This window comes from Pygoscelis adeliae, unplaced genomic scaffold (genome assembly GCF_000699105.1).
Source record: "Pygoscelis adeliae isolate BGI_AS28 unplaced genomic scaffold, ASM69910v1 Scaffold25, whole genome shotgun sequence".
Classification (NCBI taxonomy): Eukaryota; Metazoa; Chordata; class Aves; order Sphenisciformes; family Spheniscidae; genus Pygoscelis; species Pygoscelis adeliae.
This window is the reverse complement of record NW_008824808.1, coordinates 4,956,501-4,983,734: the sequence shown is the minus strand read 5'-3', so window position 1 is coordinate 4,983,734 and position 27,234 is coordinate 4,956,501. Positions and strand designations below refer to the sequence as shown.

Below are 27,234 nucleotides of genomic sequence, written 5' to 3'. Positions count from 1 at the left end.
AGACTGAGTGCAGTTCTTAACACACGTGTTCACTAACAGGAACAGAAACTGGGAAAATCTACCCCGCAGGGCTGTTAATAGAATCAAATAAACTGATGGGCCTGTCTTTTATGAAACAAAGTGAAAAGAGGTGAATTGTTCACCTTGCCACTGGGGAGAGTGAGGGACTGGAACAGCTCCCCAGGAGGAGCTATGGGAACAAAAACATTTACCATCTTTTTGACACATTTGTGAAAGGGTTGGTATGCCACGTTGGTCTATAATAGAAGGGTATTGCATTAAAAAAGAGAATAGCTGATTCCTATTTGATTACCATGAGTAAACTATTGAAAGAGAAGTGTTTATAAACAGAATTTTAATGCCACAGTAGTAATGTTTATAGTAGTTAACATTGATATTATGAGGAAACATTTTAAAGAAGAATGAGGAATATGAATTCAAAGTACTTGTCATTCTGTAAGTTGGACTTCCCCAGCCAGTGACCTAAAGATGGGTCAGTACAGCAGTATTAGAGGTGGTCTCTCTTTCCCACTTTTAGTGTTCCAGTTTAGGGAAGCTTTGAGGTCACCAACAAGTCTTACAGGAGTTGTACACCTTCCTGACCGCACATTTCCTGATTTAGATAACTGTGATTACACAGTGAAGAAGGAATTTGAAACTTTATAATTTCTCCTTCAGTTAGTTAAAGCTTTGGGCACGCTGAGCTGGGGCGATGCTCTGTTCTTCCTGCCTCCCTCCCAGCCCAGGCCAGTCCAGACTTCTTACTTGCTATACAGGGTCCGTCTTAACAGGCCCCTTCTGTTTGCTTTTTTGCTGGGCTTAGTCTGTTTGTAGTAGCTGTAATGCAAGGGTTACATTCAATCCCCCAGCAAATTAAAATTGTATTATTTAGGGGATATTGGCATATCCACTAAATGGATTTAATGAGCATAAAGTAGAGCTTGAAGTTCTCTCAGAGATCCAAACCTAATATGTAAAGAACTAGATCTGAAAGACAAGTTGGAGGGATATCTGTTGTCATTCTCTCTGCTGAATCTGTTGAGTCTTGAGGCAATATATGCAATAGGCATCCTTTCAAAATAGAAGGTGAAGGTCCAGTTTGCTGTTTCACCATGAGGTAAAGACTTTTTCAGTCCACACTCAGTTGTGTTTGGCGACTGTGTTGTTTTGAGACATGAGTAATGCAGCTGTGCATTGCTTATTAATGAGATAACAAGCAAAGAGGTGGTTCTTGTCCTGCTTTGTAATAGATTTTTTTGTCTGCCTTTATCTTGATGCCAATTGTTATTGTAAGAAATGTGTGCATATAAATCATATTGAAATGTACTGCTTGATAAAAGATGAGAGAGTTGATGATGCCATATTGTATTACTAAAAGGCCAGTATTTATGATGAGGGAAATTGTTATCTGTAAGAAAGTAATGAGTACATGTGCACAGGGGACTAATGTCAGATATAACTGACTATGTTGCTAGCATGTTTTGTACACGTGGATTCTTATTCTATTCACTTCAGCCACTGTTGTACATGACCCCTATTTTCAGTCCTGCTGTAGGATCTCTCAAACTCTTGCTATTTCATTACACCTATTCTCCAGACCCCATGAAACTGATTATAGGTAAAATAGCGTGGGAGATCCCTTGAACAAAGTAGCGTGGGAAGATGACTGCTTGTCATAAGGTAGCTGCTGCCAGTCAGTATTGTTGGGAAATGGCGGTTAAATATGTTCTCCAACACGCTTCTTTCTAGCAAAAGAAAGGTAGTGGGTACGTGGAACGTAACGTATGGCCTCACGGTACGGTGCTATCTGTGTCACTGGGTGTTGACATCTCTTCTACTTCGCCACAAGATTTGTGATATTTGGTGCTGTTCTCAATATCGTGGGTCCTAGGGTTATGGGAATAGATCATCTTAGATTTTTTTCCAAGTATAGTCCCACTCCTTATGGCTCTATCATCTTAAAAAATCTAGAGATAAAGTACAAGACTGTGGAATGTACTGAGAAAGACATAAAATGTGTTCCTGAGTGTTGGCAAGATTACCTCCCTGTAAGTACATAGCAGAAAGGGTCTAATTCACATTTCTCACTATGATTGAATTCATACATTCCTCCTGAGATTTCTGTGGGCCATTTTCAGCCCTCTTTTACTATGAAGTAAGGAAACATTTAAATGAGTACTGTCAAAACTGATCTTCCAAAAATGTGACCACAAAAGACCTGGGAAGAAACAGAAACTGTATTTCCCAGATGCAATTACTTGACCCAGCCTGAGGTTCCAAAGGCAAATGCCCATGTCACGTAGCATAGTTACTGTTAAAGGGCCTAATCCAAAGTGTATTAAAATCTGAAGAAAGATTTCCACAATCCCTTTTCCTTACCTATTCTCAGATGTTGTGCACTCTGTTATCGTGCATGTGTATGTTGCACATGGATGTTGGGAAGGGTAAAGTAATTTTTAAAATAAGAAAAATATATTGAAAGTGGATTCTGGATAAATGTCTTTTATTTTTATTAATATAATTAAAATACATTTGTGGTGTAACCATTGTTCGGTTTGTATTATACAAAATTCTCAGTATTTTCTAAATATACTATCTATAAACACTGTTGATTCCTATTCTGGTCATTGGGCACCCTGCTGCATATTGGAAAACATTAATTAAAATAAAATTAAACATCTGAGAGCACATTTGCACATGAAGAAAAGATGTTTGACCTATATTTTGGGGTTTTTTTAACAAATGTATAAAGTAATTTTCATTTGTTCTTCTAGATAGTTAACCTGCTTTCCCACTTTATCATGTCAAAGAAACTGAATCACTCATTCATTCAGGTTTTGTTTAAACAAAGCAAAAATATCTATCCAAAACTTTCACTTTTAGGTATTTCTTCAGTTTTTACACCTTTGTAGCCTTCAACATAGCATCCTCTTAAGATTTTAAAGTTTTATATCTGTGTACTGTGTGGTCCAGTTCACATTCCTAGTTTTGTATAGCCAAGCATCACTGCCATGAAGTTTCCCTTGCAGTCTGCACCAACCAGCCTTTCCCCTACAGGTCCATAGTTTTCCTTTTGTCTGTCCTTACCTGTCAGTGTCTCCCTAAAGTTAAGCCGTAAGCAGAATATCAGATTAAGTTATTCTTCACCAAAATAGAATATACCATGTGGTAAGTGAGAGTATAATTTGCTCTCATAATATTCATTTTTCCCCTTTGAAGTCAGTCTATTTCAGTCTTTCAACTTTGTCTCATGCCTTGAAACTGGACTCCAGATTTTCCGAGCCAGAGGTCACTGACCCTTTCAGCTCTGCTTTCCTTTTAAATCAATGGCATTTGGCTTCACTCACAACAACTGCAGCACACTCATGCAGAGGAGGGAGTTGATCTTCCCCAAAAAAGTTTACCTATGTGTGACCAATGCAGCCCGAATAGGAGTGATGGAGGGCCATCCCAGCCTAACTCCGGTTTATCTCTACAACCAGAGAACACGATTTTTAGAACAGCTCATCTGAGAACTGACAAATTAGCTTTGGCTTTCTGGGAGGCTCTAATCAATTAAAAATATTTCCTTGCCTCCACTGTGAGGAAGCTTCTGTAGCACCGCGGAAATTAGCTGAGCACCCAGTTGGCTGAGTCAGCAAGAAAGCGAGCAGCCTGCAGAATCGCTGTTCTCTTTCCAGCTGCATCCTAAGTATCACATTGGTTTTATGAGATACCAGGCGGGAGGAAGGTATGGAACAGACAAAGCGAGGCATAAATGTGGACATGATCTCACCTTCTGCTAAAGGCCAGATACTGCTGAGGCTTCAGTCTTAGTCACAAGGTGAGGTTTCACTTCGCCCCCAAAATACAGCATCTCCCTTGTAGTGCAGTGGGATGAAGAATAGGGAGAGCTGTGCCCTGTTCAGAGCAGCCACTTAAAGAAATGAATAAAAAATACTTCGATGGCCTGCCAAGGAAATAACCTTACAATTTCTCCAGTGCCTTAATGACCCTCAACCTTTTTTAGAAATACCTTTGAGATTTCTTTTTCCTGCTAACTATCTTCCTTTCATCCTTAATGGATTCAGACAGTTCGCCCCTTGGCTTTAACAAAGGAAAGCTCTCTCTCTTGCTCTGTCTCTTTCTTTGGGGTATTGAATGGGATGTATAGTTACACATAGATAGATGTCTCTTGGGGGGGGGAGTATCTGGGTGTGTGGGTGGGTGTGTGTATGTATGTATACACACGTGTATGTGAATAGGAGGTATCACATCTTTCAGTCAGCCTAATCTGAAAGAATTTCAGCTCAATTTCTGTCCTCAGTCCACATAAGAAATCAGTGAATTCCCCAAGTATGCAAACTTTTTTGATCTGAGATCCTATACAGTTTAGCCATCGTAACAAATTAACACTGCATCTTTATGTACGCTACAGTTATTGAAGGAAGGGCAGTAATTTCATTATCCTGCATGCTGTCCCTCCGGAGCAGGAAGCCTTGACAAATCAGGAAGCCATACCAGGGTCTTTCATACAGATGTTTGTAGAAAAATGAATGCTCTTCAAGAGTACTCTCCCCCCAGGAATTGTCACTGCAGTGGTGTCTGCATTTTCATCAAGAATAATCTTTATTAATAACTTCTACTCTCATATTTGACTGCATTCAGTCTATTACAGTGTCAATTCAATTTAGCTGTAGCTGATACAATATGGATATATCTATCATTATCCTAGTACTCTGCTAGCTTTATTTTTGAATTTGAGTGATTTATAAAATCTCTTAATCCCAACTCTACAATTAATCTTGCTAGGGACTTTAATCTCAGTTGACTGAAAAATGGTTTGCAGGACTTGAAAGCTGCAATATGCTAAATCACCTTTAAATCAAAATTAAAATAACAGAAAACTCCATTTCCTCCTTATAAATCTCATATGTCTATCGACTGACTGAAAAATTGTTCTCAGTATTTGAAAGCTTAGCTGTTTTAAATCAACTGCTTTACTGCAAGGAGGGTCTTTTTCCTTTGTAAATATAATGCACAGTGTCTACAGAATCTAGTCTTAATGGCAATATTAAGCATCCCTTCAATTTTTTATATGTAATGGTCATGTAACGCCAATCTCTATGCACTAAATATCATTATGTGGCATCCTTCTCCTGTGGTACAAACTTTCTACCTATTCCATAAATTCAGCTTCATGTATGAGGGGCAATTATTTTTATTCTTGGCTTCTACTCTACTTTTTCATACTTATTTTATATGTGATTGGCTGTTAAGGACACTTTTATCTGCAGTGTAATAGAAAAAAGGTGCTTACAAGAGTAGATGAGAAAAAATAAGCATTCCTTGGTATTTCTAACCTAAATTGTTAAAATGAACCTTGCAAGGCAGACCCACACTTTAACTTGCATGTATCACTATTAACACAATTTACATTTAAAGCTCTCAAACTGGGAATAACCTTAAGTACAGCCTCTCTGAGCATTGCTATTTACCACCTCTGCAACCCTGGTGCAGGCAGGGCTTCAACCTACATTCTTTTGTCCCCCCCCCCCCCATCAATTACCGCGCCACGTCCACCTTTCAAATTACCGTCGTATGATCAACTTTCAAATGCGATGCTCTCCTGTCACTGTTACCCCTTACGTTCATTGGCCTCATCATACTTCTCTCATAGCCTCTGTCACATCACATTAGCTCTCAGTGACGTGCTGTGCCGCTCACAGCTTTTCCCAGCGGCCTCCTGCCCTCCCTACCCTGCTCTTCCTGACCGTCCGGTGGTCCCTCGCCTGGCGCATTCCCACACCGCTGCCTCCCCCGGCCCCGTCGCTGTGCCTCCGCACCCCCTCGTTCTTCGCCTTTACATCTCCTTGCTGAGAGCAGCCCATGGATCCTTCATCCGTGACAATAAATGGAGTTGGCAGGCTTTCCCAGCGAGCGAAGGCTTCGGGTGGCTGCAGGCAGAAATCGGATGCATGTGAGTCTTTGAGAGAGAGAAATGGGCAACCTACCACCAGCAGACCGCTGTCAGAGCTAGCAGTATCAGCCCGAGTCCCGCTCTTAAGGCATGCGAACTGCAGCGGGCGGTTCCCACGCTTGCACCACCTGCAGCGAAACTCCGTTGGTTCCGTAGGTCCCATATCTTCAGGTAACGCTGAACGTATGGGGCAGCGTGCAGCGATCCAGGGCTCGGGACAGGCCAAACCCAGCTGGCTCCTGAAGAAACTCGAATGCCTCTCAAAATGACAGAATCACAGAGACGTGAAGGGGAGGGCAGAGATGCAAGCAGAAATATGTCAGGCTGAGGAAAGGATCAATAACTACATTTTATTGCGAATAAATGCAAAAGTCACTTTGGATAGGGCAATACCGTGTAAATCTCTGAGATTTCCTTTGAATTCAGTTATCTGATAATTCTTCTAGTAATTGCCAAATTGAATTGCCATTTTTTCTAATGAACAACCTTCTTTTTCACTCTGCTTTTAATATACTAATTTATATCAGTAGTTTGTATTGATTTATTTAGTCTTGATGAAAATGTCTCTATCATCCAACTAAACTCTTCCTCTTTTCCCTCCCCAAAACTTAGGTGGTTCATCATTTCTTCCCATTTTCTATAAATACCCCATACACTAAGTTCCCCAAAAGGGCCTGTGGAGGCATCTTATGGGGAGTATCTTCTGCCTCCCAGCAGAGGTTTGCATACTGCTTGTCTTTTCAAAAGAGGACTTGTGACGTCTATTGAATGTTTCAGAAACTACATAATTCTGCCATATCACACACGTTTTACTACTGCATAAAATGCACGTGATCTTAAAATACATCATATATCAATGTTCTTTCTTGTCATCTTTTACACACACACACATATATACAGATGTGACAGAAAGAATTTTATGTACATTATTACTATAGAGTAAGAGCAGATGAACCGATTAGGACAGAAAGCTACGGTTTTGAGGCCAATCTGCCTGGAACTTCTCATGTAGGGAGCAGCTAAATACCCAAAGGCTGTTAAAATTGGGCAAGTGAAAAAAGCCCAGGTTTCTTAGAATAAGATTTAGGACTTGAAGTGCCTGCTGCAGCCTGCCCGCACGCCCCCCCCCCAACCGGCAGCCCTGTGCCCGGAGCCCCGTGCCTGCCACACCTGCCTCGATTCCCTGAGCACAGCCGGGAGCTCCCTTCTTACAGAAGCATAGCAGAATTAGGAAGAACAGTAAAACACCAGGTACTGTCTGTCACATGGTGATATACCATTTTTTCACGTAAAATAAAAATGTTGCGATGTGCTAGGCTTACTCACGTTTAGGTGAGAAGAGTTGGATTGCAATAAACCAAACATGAAGGAGCACTTTGGCAAACTCAGAGAGGCGTGCGTGTAGGACGATACAGCCTGCGTGCTTTAAGCCATGAAAGGGAGGATTTATTTTATAGAAGTTAAATGGCCAGTAAATCTTAAAAAATTTTACTCTCTATAAAAGGACTTTATTGCTGACTTACCATATGGAATTACTAATTGTAAGAAAGATTGTGCTGATTAAATGAAAATCATTTTATAAAAATTCATACTGACTTTGTCAGAGAAAGCTTTTGATGCTTTGCATCTTGCAATATTGTTTCTATTCTGAATATCCCTAACCCAAACAGTAATCCATTTCCCTTGTTCTCTCCTGCTCTTCCTCTATTTTCAGAAAACTTTGTAAGTTTACGATAATTTCTTATTTGCCCTCTCAGGTACATCAAAGATTATCAAGGTCCCTTTTTACTTTTTCTGCTATTAAATCTGTGTGCAAAATGAGTACGTTTATATAATGCAGACATTTGGTATTGCTGTGCTTATTCAGTATTTTTTTTTCCTGCAACAGTCTGTTCAATGAGACAGTGTGAGTAGTTTCTCGGCTTCATAATTACCATGAATATAATTAATAATTACTCATATTGCATACTGTTTCATTTTCAGTAATATTAAAGGTTAACTCATGTGGATGCTGTTATAGCCCTTTTAAATTGTTACCGCTTTTGGCTAGCTATGATGTCTCGCACGGTACATTTTGCCACAGAAACCCAGTGTAGTTTGCATATCAGACTTTTCTGTAAGTCAAGCAAAAGTAATTACAATTTATTATTTCCTGCTAATGCAGATGACGTGTTTTCCTTCGATATAATAAACTATAGCTATTCTTTACCAACTAAAATTAGGTGTGAGCAAGTTTTTTAAGAACGGGCTGAAGCTCATTTCTTGGTATATATTTAAATAGTGCTCTTTAATAGTGAGCATCATGTGGTCAGTCATTTATTATGCACTTTATGTGATAATCCATTAAGTATCTCAACGATTCCTCATGTGCATGCTACAAATCTGTAGTTACAAACCAGAGATGGATCACCCTGTCTTAGAAAGGCAGTCCCAGTGCTGGGTATAGATAAAATGAAGTGCGCTCTGTAAGAAATTTAAGGATGCTAATTAACGTAAAGGCTATTGCATGGACATTGTGTCACTCACAGCTATAGATATTTTTCATTTAGGTTGTTTTATAGTATTTTTCTAATATGACTAAAGAGTGTAGGCCTGATCTTGTTTTTATTATTCTCTCTATTCGAGCAGACAAATCTATTGCTCATAAAGTCTGACAAACTGAGATGGGAACTACTTACTCCCTCCTGAGCTCCATGAACATCATCATAAAGGGCACCATATTTTTTAATATATATATAACCTTTTCTGTGTGCAGTACAACTTCTTCCGCTTCAGGTAGTGCCACCACAGTTTTATTAAAACAGAACTCCAGGGGAATATTTGAGGAAGACAGAAGTTTCATCTCAGGCAGGCGTGCAGGGTTGCACCCGTGTAAGAAATGAAAGAGCTTGAAAGGAACTTTCCAAACCTGCAGGAATGAGAGCCCTGGGATCTCAGCCCTGCTTCCTGTGTTGGCCCAGCAAAAGGGGGTTGTTTTTGTTTATTCTCCTGTTGACTCTGGGAATCTTTCATCTCTCCCTGCACGGTCACCAGGCTTCAGCGGGAGGAATGAGGAACAGGAGGTGAGAGTTTGAACCCAAACAGGCTGAAGAAAGCAATTCCTGAGTGCGTGCTGTAATCCCTTGTGTGCTAATAAGCAAAACTGGAGAATCATTTCTTCCTCCTGATAGGTTTTTGAAGAGAATTACGACTGAATTCAGTGGAGTCTAGAAGTGCATGAGATGTGTTTGTGGGACCAGCCCTTTCAAAGCTGCGGTGCCTTTACGTGCCTGTCTCTGAATCTCACAGCGAAGGTTAAAAAAGCCACACGCATAGATGCCGATGCCACAGTGGCTGCTTGGGTTTAGACCTGACATAGGAACAGTAGATGCAAAAGAGAGAGCATGATTGATTTTAGGACTACATCATGCTGGAAAACTGGTGTTCAAAGGAAATCCAGGAGTGATTTATCTTGCCTACAACCAGTTGCCTCCAGTCACTCAACTGAAATCCATCTTAATTCACTCTTCCCAGGTATTATAAACAGTCTTTTTTCAGTCCTAAAACTTATTCAGTGAACAGCCAGCCATAGCTTTACATATACTTCTTTTCTCTTGTCGTGGTTTGGTTTAACCTCAGTCGGCAGCTAAGCACCACGCAGCCACTCGCTCACTCCCCCCCACCCGGTGGGATGGGGGAGAGAATTGGAAAAGCACAAGTGAGAAAAACTCGTGGGTTGAGATAAAAACAGTTTAATAATTGAAATAAAATGATAATAATAATAATATGATGATGATAATAATAATATGATGATGATAATAATAATATGATGATAATAATAATATGATGATGATAATAATAATAATATGATGATGATAATAATAATAATATGATGATGATAATAATAATAATATGATGATGATAATAATAATAATATGATGATGATAATAATAATAATATGATGATGATAATAATAATATGATGATAATAATAATATGATGATAATAATAATATGATGATAATAATAATATGATGATAATAATAATACACAAAGCAAGTGATGCACAGTACAATTGCTCCCCCCCCGCCGACCGATGCCCAGCCAGTCCCCGAGCAGCTGCCCCCCCGGCCAGCTTTCCCCAGTTCATGTACTGAGCATGACGTCACATGGTATGGAATGTCCCTTTGGCCAGTTTGGCTGTGCCCCCTCCCGGCTTCTTGTGCACCTCCAGCCTTCTCAGTCGGTAGAGCATGGGAAACTAGAAAGTCCTTGGCCAGTGTAAGCATTACTGAGCAACAACTAAAACATCGGTGCCTTATCAACATTGTTCCCATCCTAAATCCAAAACACAGCACTGTACCAGCTACTAGGAAGGAAATTAACTCTATCCCTGCCGAAACCAGGACATCTCTGTAATCATTTTTTCTCCCCCTTTTGAATAGACAACCTCATTTTCTTCATAGTGACTATATAAAGGGTTTTTTTATTTGTTTAATTCTGTTTTACAGTATTCAGAAGGGTTTGGCATTCAGCAGTAGATAAACAGCTTAGTTTGTTATTGTTTACTTCCAAAACTGATTGAATATAAATGCCTTATCATTGCCTTTTAAAAGCTTGTTTATAGTACTCTTACAGCTTTCAGAAGATAGTCCCATTTTTCCCTCTTTCCTGTAATTCGCATTTTTCTGACCCACACTTTTATTCAATAAAAATGAGATACCCTCTTAAAACTGCAGAATCAAAGAGAGTAAATCCATAGAGGACACTTACTGTTCAAGAAAAAAACTAAATTACTCCTCTGCCATTCAATTGTCTGAGGATAGCGTCTCCTATACACCCACACACTCCCTTGAGCCCTTGCATGGGATTGTTTAGGTGTTTTCATTAGGGGATAAATAGAATTAGAGTGCACCATTTATAGGAACCATTTAAGTGGCATCAAAGGTAAAAATATGACCATATTAAAGAAAATGTAGTTCCCCTGGAATGGTATTATCACTTGATTTCTCTCTACACATATAATAGCAACGACCCTACATAACTTTAAAATGTGGGTATGGTAAACACAACATCCAGAAAGTTACATGTCAGCATTTCCCACATCAGCTGCAATTTGAGGCAATACCTAGATGAGGAAAGCAGTATGTCATCCCAGTTGTACTGTATGCTGCTGTGGGATAAGAACACCGTTACCTGCCACCGTCAGTCCACAGTTCCCAGTGTATTAAGGCTGTCATTAGTACAGCTTCTTTGGAAATTCTGAAAGGTTTGATTTTTTTGTCATTAAAATGTCTCTGTGTATTCAGGCGGGCATTTTAAAGTGCACTGGCATGTTTGGCGAGTCGGTGACATATTTGTCAACGATAAGCAGCAAGCCTTATCTTGTAAGTGGGCACCTTCCTCAGTGTCACGGGTTTAAGATGTGCTCATAGTGAAAAAATGCTACATTCAGGTCTAAGTATTTGCTAAAAGTACCCTTCCAACTACAAACGGGTGTAGTCCCACGTGCATTTATCCACCAGATAGCCTAAGATCACAACGGAGGGTTGAACAGTTCATGAAAGACATGAACTACCTCTGTTCATCCCAGTGGCTCTCTGGATCCTGCCAAATTCCCAGTGTCCCTACTTCAGTGATTCAAAAGCAGCTAAGTCAGGGGAACATGTGGCAACGTGTCTGTCCTCTCAGCTGACGGCAAAACAGTTACATGTTAAAATACAGGCTCAAATTGATGGTCTTCTCTTAAGCAGGTTACAAGCTCAGACTGACTCGTCTATAAATAATTTAGGGGGTATAATTTAATCTGTGCGATGGATTCAGTGTGTTTCCCCTGCATTCAGTGGGACCACATATATCTTATTACTCAGTGTATTCAGATATCACTGAAATAAAGGCCTCAAATTTTTCATCATGGAAGCATAGGAAAGCACCTTTGTTCAGGAAAAATAATTAAGCAAAAACTTTATTCCAACAAGATACTGAGAAGTAAGCGTACAATACCTAAAATTAAGCAGGTGCTAAAGTGTTTGCCCGAGTCATGGGACATCCTGCTAGGAAGCCTTCCCTGATTCACTCATATCGCAAGTATAAGAGTGCCTGGAGTTAATCTATCTGGGAACTTAATGAACGCTGACCTACAATTCACAGGATGCCCCTCCACACCACCTCCCATTGTGGACACTTTTGACATGCAGTTTGTGTAAGGTAGTTTTCCACTTTTCTGCATTTGTAATCTTCCTTCTTCAAAATAGCTTCCCGTTGTAGACGAACATTTAATTTTATCACTAAATACTATTTTCTTGATCTTGCAGAAGACTTCTTCACTCCAAATGCTGAATGTGCTTGGACTCCTAATGAGGGGAAAAAATAGATCATCTGGCTATACTGTTTGGATGAATTGGGCTCATTGTGCCAGACATATTTTTAATTCTCATTAAGTCTCGGAAGTGAAGCAGTTAGGCTGGAAAACAATAAGCAAAACCACAACTGTAGGGGGAAAAAAAGGAAAGAACCTACAAATACGTAGAGTATGGAGTGGCAAACTATTAAAATATCCTATTAACTGGAAATACCTTTAGACATAGATGCATTTAAAAACTGACGAACTTGCTTTGTTGAGATCTTTGTTACAGAACTCACTGGTGCATGACACTGGGCCCAAAAGTGCTCTCCCAGATTTATGTGGAAAAGTACTTACGAGAAAAAGTATTTCTTGTTGAATTTAGTGTTTTAATACCAGAAATCTACTACCTTTTCTTTCCATTATTTTGTCAAAGCTGCTTGATTTAATCTAAAGGGGCAGAATTTTTCAGTGTGTTGGAGAATGATTTTTTTTAATAGAAGTAAACCAGGTACCATGTTATTTCACTTGTATCCTCTCTTCTGCATGCTGATAAGTGGCCTGATGTCAATCCCACTGAAATCACTGAGATTTCTGATACTGAATAAAATCAGAACAGGAGCATGCCCGTCATCAGTTTCCATTACTCTCCAGAAGCAGGTTTATCTGTGTGGTAGAGCAGGGATAGGTGCCTAAGCACTCTGTCCTGGTTTCGGCTGGGATAGAGTTAATTTCCTTCCTAGTAGCTGGTACAGTGCTGGGTTTTGGATTTAGGATGGGAACAATGTTGATAACACACCCATGTTTTAGTTGTTGCTAAGCAGTGCTTACACTAGTCAAGGACTTTTCAGCTTTCCATGCTCTACCGACTGAGAAGGCTGGAGGGGCACAAGAAGCTGGGAGGGGGCACAGCCAGGACAGCTGACCCCAACTGGCCAAAGGGACATTCCATACCATGTGACATCATGCTCAGTACATGAACTGGGGGGAGCTGGCCGGGGGGCGGTGACCGCTGCTCGGGGACTGGCTGGGCATTGGTCGGTGGGTGGTGAGGAATTGCATTGTGCATCACTTGCTTTGTATATTCTTTTCTCATTATTATTATTTTTTCCCCCTTCCTTTTCTGTCCTATTAAACTGTCTTTATTTCAACCCATAAATTTTACTTTTTTTCCTGATTCTCTCCTCCATCCCACTGGGCGGGGGGGGGAGTGAGCGAACGGCTGTGTGGTGTTCAGCTGCCTGCCAGGTTAAACCACAAGACACTCCCAGTTATTAGCACTGTCCAATTCTGGTGAAAAGCACAGCTTTCTTAAATTGGGGTGTGCTTTGCCTGCTGCTGTCTCCTGCCTAACCAGCCCCTCTGTTGGCAGGGTTATTGCCAATGAGGTAGACCACTGAAATTGTACATCTTAGTTTTAGATGTTATGAACATGTCATTAAAGCCATCTGGTTTGGCTTGTCATTTGGGTAGAACTGATGGAGAAATTAGTCCTTGATGGAGACCCCCAAGGGGTATTTTTTTTATATTGTCCCCTCTTATCTGGTGGCCCCAGTATTCATTCTGAACTACGAAGTGGACTTTCATAGCTGAACTTCTTTTAAAATCAAAGGCCTGTATCTTCAACTTGAAGCAGAAGCACATCATTCTAGGCTAAAAGAAGTGATCTCCTCCTTGGTTTGTTACATATAGGATCACCTGGGAGACAATACAAAACGGATACAGAAATCCTCAAAATCAACTACAAAAAAAACCCAAAAGGTGTTTGTAAGCGATTCTACTGATTCAACTGTAACTTAAAATTTGGAAATAAAAGCCTTTTATTTGAGCAGCCTTTCTCAAAGATATTTCACTTTACTTTTTCCAGGAATCACTGATGTGATGCCTCCACATTTTTTTTCCAGCTTAATCTATGGTGTCAAACAGTGAACAGATGAAGACAGCAGAAGAGTCTGTCTTCTTCTGCCTCCCTTCAAAGCGTGAAGTAGCTGTGGGCCTGAGTTATGAACGTTGTCCAGATCAGGGTCTGGAATAGCTTTTTTTGGCCCCATACAAAAATAATGAGATCAGTGAGACCAAGGCAAGAGGAAGCTCGGGAAACATGTCCCATTCTCACTTTGCACAAACCAGTTCCACTGCTGGCCACAGGTGAAAGAGGCAGACTTTATTTTCTTTATTTTCTTATGAATATCCCTGTCTTGCCCAGTCTTTAACTGACAGTAGCAGAGTACTGGCATTTCAACCAGGAAAGCAGAATGTTAGTTCGTATAATTTTTTAATTGCTTAATAATCGTATAATCATTGGCTTGAACACCGTTGTACTTAGACACGCTGTCTTTTCTAGGTAACATTTCGGACAAGAATCTACCACTGTAACATTAACAGCCAAGGCGTCATCTGCCTGGACATCTTAAAAGACAACTGGAGCCCAGCGTTAACCATTTCTAAAGTTCTTCTCTCCATCTGCTCCCTCCTCACAGACTGCAACCCAGGTAAGAAGAATTAACTTTCACATTCAGGTTTGTTCACAGTTCATATTTGGTCAGCTACTAGGACGTGGCCAGTGCGCTGTTTTACTGCTACCTACTAAAAAAAGACAAAAATGTAAATTTTAAATGCCAGTGATCCAAATTAAGACATAGTATAGAAAGAAAGCACAATTTCAGGAGCTCAAGTGCATTTTTAGTACTTGAGAATAAAAATCTTTTCATTCAGAAAGTCTAATCAGTAGAAAATACCTTGTAGTAGGCACTAATTTGGATATTACAACCAGGATATTAGTACCAAGAAATATTAATGAGTTAATAAATATTGAAAAGGAAAGCTTTCATTTAAACATGCTGATAATATGGTCTCTGAAAAGAATATTAATAGTACTGACAATGATAGATGACTAACACAGACTCTACAAATAATGAAAATTAATTTAAATGAGGTTTATTCAATATCCTGGACAGCCAGTATGAGTATTCAAAGCAAGCTGTCATTCTTATTAACTAGCATAGCACTTAACCTCTTCCCTCAGCTCTTTTAGATTTGTTTTCTGCCATTGACCACTAGATCTGTAATTTCCACTTTCTCTTACCCTATTTACCAATGAATGATTCTGACTGCAGCCTCGGAAAATCGTAGTATAGAGAAATTATTAAAGAATCATTAAAGAAAAATGAAGTGACTGTTTACAGTTGTAAAAGTGTTCAACCCTCCGTTGTGAGGGTTGTTGCTGGTTTATTTTTTACTGTACACTTCAATTTTTCTTTTAATTTGCCATCTAGTTTGTAAACCTTTAGGTTTCCTGTTTTTAAACTTTTCTCCTCAACCAAAGGGCTAAAAATTGCTTTGCAAAGAGATTAGTGTGTAATCAAGGGCTGAGTAAAATGCTGTAACATAAGACTGAATTATTTCCAAGCTCAAAATAAGGTGAAACTGGGCAAAAATGCAATTGACTGTTTTTATTTTCATGTGGGTTTGTTACTGTATACAGAGTTAAAACCGTGGCGTTCCTTGCAGCTCAGAGCTGGAGTGGCAAAGGAGCCCTGTGTTACCATTTCAGGCACATTTATTTCAGGTGTGTTGAATGCTCTCTGCTTATGTGTCTGAAAGATTGACTTCTGCTAGTGTCTACCCCAAAATACGCAGAGGTGCCTGTAGGAAGTCAGGCGGATGGATGACAGAAGTGTAAAGAAAAGCAAATGAATATTTGCTCATGTGTTGTAGAGACGAGGTAAAGAGCTAGAGACACTGCAAAGCTGCGTTGGGATTGAGAAACCGGCAATAAGTATGTGCTTATTTGTGGTCGCCCCTCTTTGGGGGGATACAGTCAATTTGAAAGCTGGCCACTTTCCAGTAGTGATTTGAAATTTAGAAATTTACTACCTCTGCCCTCTCGATCTTTTTCTTTCCCTTAGACTATTTTACAGATGCTGTCAAACAACAGTTTTAGCTGACCAAGTGTGTAAGAGGAACACTGAAAACAGTTACCCGTAATATATTATCATATGCAACAAGTTAACATAATAAAAACAGGAGGTTATTCTTCCATTCAGTTTCTGTCAGTTAGTAACCATAAGCATTGTCATGACCATAGTAAATAAAACAATTTTATGACGTTTCATTTTCAAACCTTCTCTTTAATTACAAAGAAGTTTTGGATTTTGTTACTGCTTCATGTTAAAATTTTCCTATGATTTTTTGAGGAATTAATGCAATTTCTTAATTTGTATTCTGAATTCCCCTCTTAGGAGGAGCTGGTGGCAGGTAGATGTGAACCTCTGAGTCATTTTTGCCTTCCTTTGAGATTGCCTGTTTTGTGTTAGATACTTTTTTTATAATAAGTGAACTTTGAATGTTAGTGATGTACTACAGAAGGCAAGTTCTTACTTTTCAGTGTATTGCCTGATACGCTACAGCCTGCTCTGGTTGTACTGCTTTATGACATAAATTTTTAATGACATTTTATCATTAACAAATTATTGGTTCCATGCCATCCAGATTGAACATAGATAGATAGATAGATAGATAGATAGATAGATAGATAGATAGATAGAGATATGCATCACCGATATATCTATCACTGAGATACCTATCGCTGAAATATATCACATATATTTGTACGTATATAGGTACAGAAACATGCATATATGCATTTTCCTCTCTGTGAGCTGCGAGTAATATTCTAATCCCTCGGTCCTCTCTTCATTTAACTAGTCTGCCCCTTTCTAAAGGCAGAAACCCAACAGGGGTCTCGATTTGATAAGCAACTCTGAACTCTTTGTTCACCATTCATCAGCCAGAAGCAGATCAGGTCAAATGGAAAGGCAACACTGAATCTCCCACAAACATAAACACTTGGGATGGGCGAGTTTTCCACCCCCAGCCTCTCTGAAGGGAAAAATCAAGTATCAGTTACCCCCTAGTCGTACATTTATGCAAATCTTCATTAGAACAACAAATAGCAGTAAGAATGGCAGCTAATTAACCCTCAGTCGTACACAGTGATTAAACGGAGCCGGAGCACAGCTGCAGCTTCATTGGCAAGCGCTGCTATTCTTCTCCAGCAGGCTGAGCAAATGAAAAGAGGTATTTGCTCCTGCCGCTCCTGTCATTCACACAGTAATCTACAAAAGCCACGGAGAGAGTCTCTTTCCTCCCCGGTTATACATCACCGCCCTTTGTTCCCTATCACTCCAGGCAGGAGTGAGTTTGTCCTTTTTAAACAACTAATACAATCCTTTACTCATAAGCTGTCTCAGACCCTTCAGTCCTGATTATTATTAATTGTCTCTATTTTGCTTGGCAGTATCAGCCAGTAAACTGTGTTAATGAAATGTCTGAATTTTCTAACAGCTGGCTGACTTTTTCGTGGGGGGAAGGGGTGCTGTAGAGTTTGTGTATGAGTGAACATGTGTGAATTATCTGGGAGTGCGAGAGAGCCAACTGGAATGGTATCAGAGAGATGCGAGAGATGATGGGATACACTAGCATTCAATCCAGGGATTCGTATTTTTCTTTAAGGTGGTACTCTGGGGCACAGCACGCATCTCTTTTTACAAGGCGGGGCCCCAATCCTGTAAATATTTTGGCATGTGCATGAGCAACCCTACAAAACCTGATAGATACATTCATCTGCATGAAGCCGAGTATGTGAGTAAGTGCTTGTAGGCTCTCTGCTTGAGCGCTGAAAATATTTACTTCCAATGTTAGCTGCTAGGGCTTGTCTACGTGGGCAGTTAGTTATTTCAGAGTAACTCCGTGTATGGACACTCCCCTCTTTGAAAACGTATTAAGTCAAGTCACGGAAAACTGTCTTACTTGGAGTAAAAGTCAACTGTACTTTAAGTATTCAAGCAGAGCCTGGGGAGTGTAAATTCCCACACTGCCTTAATCCAAAGGAGCTTTCAAGTGTGGATGGCCCCTGAGGTTTTGTATTTTTACTGAGCTTCAAGTATGAAAAAAGATTAATTATTTTTATATTTAGAGAGCTGGTGACGCTGATCTGGGTTGAAATGCTTACTGTTCTCAGTTGGTCATTGCCACCTCAGCCCTGCCAAAGGTTCTCGAGCCCCAGGAAAATTCTCATTTGCAAATGCTTCAGAGAAAATAAATTGAAACACCGACGAGACTGCGCTGCAACTTTTTTCTTCGCGTGGCCTCCTTTTTCACACATTCGAAGTCTGAACTTGGCTGGCCTGATTATCCCCGATGTCTGAACACTCTTAACGTCGAATCATGTCTGCTTAATAACACGCTGCTAAGCCTTGATTAGGACATCAGAACAAAACCTGCTACATCTCCCTCACACCAGCCTCTTCACTTCTGATGTCATCCTCCGCCTCTAGCTCCTTACCATTTTTCCCACACACAAGTTCCACGGCCAGCGGGGATTTTATCCCTCGATCATACCATTGACGTTCCCGAACCAAATGCTTCGGCGCTGCCCCTGTTCCTGTTCCCCGTGTGGCAGGCCATGCCTGGCTGCGAGTTCCAGCAATGGGGCTGTGCACGGTGGTGCAGAGAGAGGATATGAGGAGCAGCCTGAGGCGGGGAGCAGCCACAACATTACTTTCCCACAAATGTGCCCGGTTAGGCTGAACACTTGGCTGGCTGCTGTAACCAAAAAAACTGCTGAGGGGCTCTACAGAACCTCACTTGCTTTGCTCTTTAGAAACTGCTGCCAGATTTCTAGCCTGAAGCGACTCACGGGAATTTTATACCCACTTGTTTTTAAGCAACTCTTATCCTATAGCTTAAGTGACAGTTTTCCTGTTTTTCATTCCCGATGTATTAATGAAGAACCATCCTCTTTCCTCCTGGTCTTATTTGCTGTGCAGTAACCAGACCTATTAGCCTCCTTCCGTAAGAGAGGCTTTCCGTTCCCCTGCTGGTCCTCGCAGCCCCCTCCTGCCCCTCCATCGTGCTGCAGTCATCCTTCCTCAACGTGCCTGACTCGTGTGGAGTTCACTGGGGCATGAGGCACGGCTAGACAGACTAACCCGCTCATCATCACTATCATCCAGGTTGAAATATTTACTGCTCCCTGTTGGATGTCCCTGTCTCACTGGCAGCCCTGTCAAAGGTTATTTCTTTCTTAGCCCTGTCATTTTCATTGTTTGTCTGCTTTCTAACCCAATTTGGTGAAACGATGGAGAAAGGAAAAGGAAAAGAAAAAGAAAAAAAAGGAAAAGGAAAAAGAAGGAAGAGAGAGCAAAAGAAAGAAAAAGCTTTTGCTAGAAAAAGGGCATTGACCTCTGGCAAAGGAAATGCACAAACAACTGACAGCAGTAACCACTTCACCTGGATCGGCACTGGCCGGGTTAGTTGGTCTGACTCTGCTCTCAGATACTTCGGTGGCATGTTATATTAGCAGTGTAAAGCTGCTTGTCTCATTATCCTTTAAACCCACCAGAAAATGTGAGACAGTTTGTGCAGTGTTACATGTAAAGTTTGCTGTGAGCATAGTTTGAGGTTGAAGCGTACGTGTCCTCACAGTAAATGTACTTACAAGAGTAAATGAGTTGGACAGATACCGCCACATTACTTTGATGTGAGCCCCATCAATTTTTATAGAAGTTGCAGTTGCTCAGCACATCTGAAAAGTAGACTGCTTATATTAAAAAACTTTGCAACACATATTGTGGTTTTCAAATATAATGTACCTCGGTTAGAAGTGTATGTGCTGGTGTTTTACAAGTACTGCCATGAATCATGAATTTACTAGATGGTTTGATACTTTGTTAACCCACATTAAGTAACATGGCTGTGCATTTTAATGACTTACATTTATCTAAGCATAGATAAACAAAGTCAAACAAGATCCTAAGATTATGGAGATCTTTACTTGTCTCACTAAGGGACACGAGACATGCTTTCAAGCTTTCTTTATATGAGTCATTCTTATGTTTTGCCTTCTATCTTCCCCAGAAATTTCATTGTTTTCATCACAGAGTAGGTGTAACTGGCAATTTTGGATAACCTACTATTGTTATTTTTCTATTGCAATTACAAGTTGCCCATGTGGTTTGGCATGATTTAGGTTTGCCTAAATTTTCTGCCAAAAAAATATTAACACCCTTACCTACACCTGCACACGGGTACTGGTATTTAGGAAACTTTAGAGATGGGATGCAGTTATTATGATATTCTTTCTCCTTTTTCTTTTTTTTCCTTGTTATTTTCCTAAAGGTTTGTAAGGTTCTGTACTCTTACTGCTGAGCGTATAAAATCCCAGTTCTGTCATCCTTTGCAGAAAAGGATTCAATAGTGTAATTTAATGCATATCTTTGATCCTCAATGGGATCTGAAACAGCACTTTGGAGAGTGACTTTTCAACATAAGCATAAAAGCCCTAAAAGCCTGAGCGGTATTTGCCCTGCTACAAAGCTGCTAGAATTGCTGCTGTCTGTTTCCAGGACCTTTGCAAAACAGGAGTAGGTGGGGAGATTTAAGTCAGACAACATGCGAGGGGAAGAATTGAATTGGCGTACTGTCTCGATTTCTCAGCCCGTTCCCCTTTCAGCCAGGAGCGTACACTTTCGGAGGGAAGTTGGTGTCCTGCTGCAATGCCACTGCCCCATCCCTCAGGAGGTTTGCCTTCAGCAGCCTTCCCCAAGGCTCGCTGTTGGAATTGCTCTGGACAGGGTGCATACCTGCGTGCCTAGCAGGAGGCCCTAGGGTACGGGCACAAGTGCAACATGAATAGATTTGGTGTTTAGAAAGTTTTGAGCGCCTCCACATTTTGAATTTGTGTTAGTATTTGGGAAATTTAAGTTTCATCCAAATGCTTGTTTGTAGCAATTCCTTAATCTCTACCAATTTGCATAAGGTATTGGCAGGTAAATCTAGATAGGCCAGTTAAGGAAGTCCCTTGCCACGCTGCCAAGAGCTCCTGCCACCTGCACCGCCCATGGAACTGTCTTCTGCACACCCCAGGCAAAGGGAAGTAGGTTCATTTGAACCCTCTCAGGAAAACCCATCTCCCACTGGGAGCTGGAGCGAGGCTGCCAGCCTTCAACGTGACGCCCACTGACACGCTCCGTTCTCCTGACTCTTTATTGGAGTCATCATCTCTGGTGCAGGGCCATTAACATCCAAAATTGCCACAGCGACTTGCAAAGCGAGTATGTGTCGACACGTTAGGTTCCACAGGAATAACTCTGTTTTTTCAGCCGATAAGCTCCAGCTATACCGGTGTGCATTTTAATACACTAATAGATGTCCACTGTATCAATAAAAAAGATCTATTTTCAGAATTGCTGTGAGATCTGAAAGTGCTAGCCTGTCAAAAAAAAAAAAAAAAGCTTAAAAATAAACCTAAGGCAGCTTAATGAAGGAAAATGTAACATAGCTGTAAAAATAAAATCTGTTCCATGCTGGAGCGTTTGGCTCCGAGTGAGGATTTGGCTGACTTGCGGTCACAGCTCTGCTGTTTGGCTTCCATGTTCGAACTTCAAAAAGGCTGCCCAGCCCCAGGTGATGACGAACAGGTCCGTGCCCCTCGCCACTCAGCAGACTAGATGTATCTTTTTGCTCTCTGTTCTTATATATATCTCGATCTAACAGAAAGCATGTATGATGTTTCTCCTCAGCTGGTGCTTCTCCATAGCAGAGGCTGCTTTCTGTCAGTGCCGGTTCACGTCAGATATTCCTTCTGCAAATTTTTAGACTTCCCAATTATCATTCCTTCTTTTCCCCTCACCCCCGGTTATGAAGTCAACTTAGAAACTCTGGATGACAGCAAGTTCAAGGGATGAGCCGCTTCTCATTTTCCTCATTCTTGTCTTTTTTTTCCTTAAAGCCATAATCTGCACATTTTGATACTATCAAAAAACTTTGCTTCAGAGTAAATCTGATTTTTTTCCTTGCCATTTAGCATCTTAGCAGCTTCATTCAGTTTATCAAAAAGGACCCCTAGTCTTTCCTGTGCCCAAATATATTCTGTACTGGTTTGTAATGAAATTTTGTTTCCTTTTAGAACATTTTTGTCAAGACATATAGAAGACAGGAAAATCATAAATACTCCTTCTGTAATAATCCAGAACATATTTGAGTAGATTTGTCAAATGTGATGAATATTCTGGAAAATGACTGAAATACTTTGAAGTTGGCGAAACAATATTTAATGTGTCCAATTTTATGAGGCTGGCTAACCCCTGCTACTTTGATTCTTCCCCGGCACCCGCAGGCTACCAGGTGCAACGTCACAGCACAGTACTATCAGGCATACAACAAAATAATCTCATTTTGCCATATATCCTTTTTGTAAGCAGCAGAGGGTCGTGTAAACAATGAAATTGCTCTGTTGTCTGATATTATTTATATTCTTTAGCTTGGAGCTGTTTTTCCCTTTTCTTCAGAGTTTGTATACTGTGCTCTGTCAGGAAGCGGGCAGGTTTCTGGGCTGTTTCAGCACAATGGAAAATGCTCTCTTTGTATCTGGAGCAGGAAAATACTCTATGCCGTGTCACTCAAGCATGGCAACAAGTTAAGAGACGGTGAACAAAAGTTAGAGTGGTGAGGAATCGATTCATGTAGAAATGTTTTTCGGTTTGTTCTAAGTTGCAACATAACCTTTCTGTCCCTTTTAAAATCTCTGCCTTGGGTTGTCTCCAAATGAAATGAGCTCACTCCGGAGGCTTTTGCTTAGCAAATACAAAATGTAGTGTGTGGTTGCTCTGCTATCTTGGTGCTGCTGGACTGGGAGCGGAGTGGATGGGTGGATGTGGCTGACTGGTTTACATAAAGGCCATCGTAATAAGTTGTCCGAAAGGATCACAAAAGGAAAATGCAGCACAAAACGGATGGGTTTTGTTCTGCTCTCAGTGAGTGCAGAATCACAACGTCAGGGGCAGGATTGCCTTGGGAAAAACCCGTCACCATCAACTCATTCATATGAGCAAAATGATCCCGTCAATTGCAACAAATTTCTTTTTGCCGGAAAGTACCTATTTATCTTTAAATATTGTATGTTCCCTTGCCAGTTCTGCAGAACCTGCTATATATTTACGGAAGTAATATGTCCATATTTGGACTGATTGTACCATATAGTCTACAGCTGATATTTACAAATCCTTGATAGTCTATCAGTGGTTCTCTTTCCATTCCTTTTAAAAGATACTGTACTATACTATCTGTACTGTGCTATAGTACGTATGCTATACTAACTGCTGTTCTATAGTTTGAAACACAGTTTCTCATATTCAGAGCTGGACACACGGTACCAATATGTTAAAAGCATTTAGGCACCTGAAGATGCCGGCAGACAGCCGGCAGGGTTTCCAGTACTTCCCGTGGGATTTAGGCATCTGAAGTCCCACTAGGAGTCTCTCTGCACTGCCAGGAAGAGACTTTCTATACATCTGGTCTTCAGATATTTGCAGACGCATACACCTATATGTGTTAAACTCTGTGGACGTGATCTATAAACATGAAATTAAACGTATGTAAATGCAAGCAATGCAGCAGCACATTATGAGAATTACACATAGATAAGCATTGAAAGAGAATTCATTTGCTTTGCCATAAAGAGCTGATGAAAATGTTACAAGATTTTGTTCTTACCAATTGACTAAGTCCCTAAACATGAACCCATGACTGCGGGGATTATTATAACAGCAGGAAAAACATTTGTGAACTGTCATCCTTTTAGTAGTTCTCAGGAAAATATGTCTTGGAATACATCCTAATCATGTGTGCAGGGGGAGGAGGCTTGGATCGGGATTGCTATTTATGTTGGCCTAAATCTTTGCTCTTTTCAGTTGCACATTGACAACACCTTATGGGTAGAAGAGCGTTGCTTGTGAGCATAGAGGCATTTCACATGTTTACATTTAGGCTATTCAAAACTCACAAGACATCATTAAAAAGATTAACACAACTATGGAAGTAAGGTTGTTTAGAAATACTTAGTTTTAAACCCCTCATTATGGTTTCAGAAGTCTACAGTCTGTTTAAATATTTTTTTCTCTGAAAAGTGTCTGGGGTTATTTACATAAGAATATTGGTGGGTTTATGTAATTTAGGAAGTGAATGGTACGGATTACTTTTTAAAAATAAAATGTGCGATCTGGATTTTGTGGTATCCAAGGCATAAAGCAGTCACTAGCTGTAGTTCCAGATACCAGTCACACACACTCTTACCCTGTTCTTGTTTTACCTGATGTATCTGTAACTCTACAAAGAATAATCACTAGGAGGAGGAATATAGTCATTCTCAAGCAGAAAACCAGTACTACTTGGTTCAGTCAGGTACGCTGCCTGTAACTGCTCATTGCTCAGTGGCTCAGTGAAAAGTGTAAAATTCCCTCAAAGCACTTTACTCATCCAGTAATACACTGGAAAGGAAATTCCCTCCTAACCACAGCTAACGATCAGATTATGTGTTGAAGCATGAGCAGTAATAGCCTTTGCAATGGTAACTTAGGTGGTGCCGTGACTAGTGTGTTTTCTAATTCTTTTTTAAATTTCCTAAATTACCTTCTAATATTCCTACACTATATTCTTGGATGTGTTTAACTATTTGGTGTATGAAGCATCTACTTCCTTTTAACTTTTGCTAAATGTGTTGGTTTTTTGTTCGTGTGCTTTTCTTACTATGGAAAAGATAAGCAAGACGACTTTTTTTATCATCATCTGTACAAAATTACCTGTCACATCTTATTTTGTCTTTTTTTTTTCCGGAAGAAATAAGCTTAGATTTCAACCATTCCTTAAATGGGAAAGGTTTGACCATGCTGCTAATGATTTCTTGTCCTTTTCAATAAGTTTTCTACTCCTATTTTCTTTTTATTTCAGACAAGGTGAGAAAAATTGAACTTCAGACATAATAATACCCAACCATCAGTTTATTAAATGGCATTTGATTAAATGAGGGATTGAGTAAAATCCAAATCAGTAAAGAGGCTTTGTACATCTGTGTCAAGAAATAAATGTAAAGGGATGTAATTGGCACTCATGAGAGAAAAGAGTCTTGTCACTACCCTTAACTGTTCCTAATTTTTATTATTCCTCAAAAGGGGCTTCTAGAACATACAAAATTCAGTCTTATCACAAAATGGAAGTAAAGCTGGAAAAAAATACACCTGGCATTTTGATCTGTTTTTTTACTTAAAGCTTATAAAAGCTATATGATAAATATACATACAGGGTTTTTAAAAGTTTGTGCACTTCTGCTCAAGAAACACAGGGTTTCTCTGAGCTTTACCTTAACCGTTGTTAAATCAAAAGTACTTGAGAAAATGCTTGAATGATGGATGCTACAAATACAAAAGGTTACAATTCATTTTCCTTCCAATAAACATGTGTAATTTAAAATAGTACCAGTGGAGGTTTCCTATGCCCGTTACCTCAGAGAGAAGACAGGTAATTTAATGCATACACATAATAAATTTTGTGTGAACTGAGACCAAAAAAAGTCATCAATATTAAATGTTTAACAATGTGAAGTATTTAAATAAAGCTATTGGTTATTTGTCTTATATAAAATATAGAATCCTAGCTTAATTTGACTGAATTCCAAGATACAAAGTAAACTGCCTTTTACTTTCAAAATACACTCCAATCATTTACAGTCATTACATGTATTTTCTTTGTTTCATACAGGTTTTGTCTAGCCAATACAGACATGTCCATAATTACATTGGAATATTCTGAACAAAGTAGATGATACAACACTGTTAGGCTTAACCATTTCTACTGGATATATTTTCTCACTAATAGAACTGTGTATATTTAAGGGAAAAATAATTAAAACCAGAAAATCAATAAATTTAGACATCACGTGTATTCCTACACTTAATTCTCTAATCTCATAATAATTTAATCTAGTATTCATTATTCCCAGTTAGTACAAATAGCTTGAATCTCAGCTGGACTAAACTGGCATCAGTCCTACTGAATTTTTGTACCCCAGATTTTTCATTTAGACTTTGTTCCATTTTACTAAGTGGGGTTTTTTTCTTTTGTTCTGTTTTTTTCCCTCTGTACCCTTTTTAACATGAAGGGAAGGACAGATTTAGACATTTCTTGCAGTATGTTTCTAACTGCCTATGAACCACCTTCAGGACCCTGATTAGCACAACTATTTTTAAGGCTGCTTCCTCCTGTTCTTAAAATACAATTATTCTTGTTTCACCATAGAAATCACACTGCTCCTCATTCTTTAAGCTCCTGAAAAGAAGCCTGCTACATTTGGCGCTCTAACAGATTCACAGCAAGAATGTAGTCAGTCCTGAAAAGCAAAATTTATAATCCTGGATATAAGTATGTTAGCTATTAAATCATTTAGTCTCTCACTTTCTTGAGTAAGATTTCAGAAATTAATATTCCTGAGTCGTTCAGATTCTACCTTCAGACATGATTTACACTACTGCAAGACGTGTCTTTTATTTTGCATGGATAATCTTCTACATTATTCAGCAGGGGAGGAGGAAACGGTTGTTTGTTTTTTACAGTTTTGCAGATCTATCAAAGGCAACAAATAAAACAAATTATATGCAGTGTGTGTTTCAGAATCCCTATTTTCACAGCAAATTAAGTTCAGGTGCATTAACTGGAGTAGCAGACAGTTACTTAAATAGCAAAATGTATGGTGTAATTGTCCCAAATTTAAGGATGGGCTGTACTGTAAGATTTCACATTCATATGGGATACAGAAATAGAGCTCTCATTAGTAAATTGCTTGTAGAATTTTCCATCTTAGAAAAAGGCCCTTCTATGGAGTGGTGCATTTGCAACTTTAAGATGAATTAGATTTCAGAAAATTCTCAAGGACTGGAATCCTCATTGCTTAGAATCATAGAATCACTAAATTTGGAAGAGACCTCTAAGATCATCGAGTCCAACTGTCAACCCAACACCACCATGCCCACTAAACCGTGTCCCTAAGCGCCTCATCTACACGTCTTTTAAATACCTCCAGGGATGGTGACTCAACCACTTCCCTGGGCAGCCTGTTCCAAT

At 39.8% G+C, this 27,234-nt stretch overlaps 1 protein-coding gene across 1 annotated transcript in view; it reads left to right on the top strand.

The window, feature by feature from the left end:
• The window catches only part of LOC103917088 (ubiquitin-conjugating enzyme E2 E2), a 220,840-nt gene that overhangs the window by 179,450 nt on the left and 14,156 nt on the right, over window positions 1-27,234 (top strand). The window contains exon 4 of the mRNA XM_009324193.1: window positions 14,624-14,771. Within this exon, the coding sequence (XP_009322468.1) occupies window positions 14,624-14,771 (148 nt within the window). The remainder of the gene's footprint in view (window positions 1-14,623; window positions 14,772-27,234) is intronic.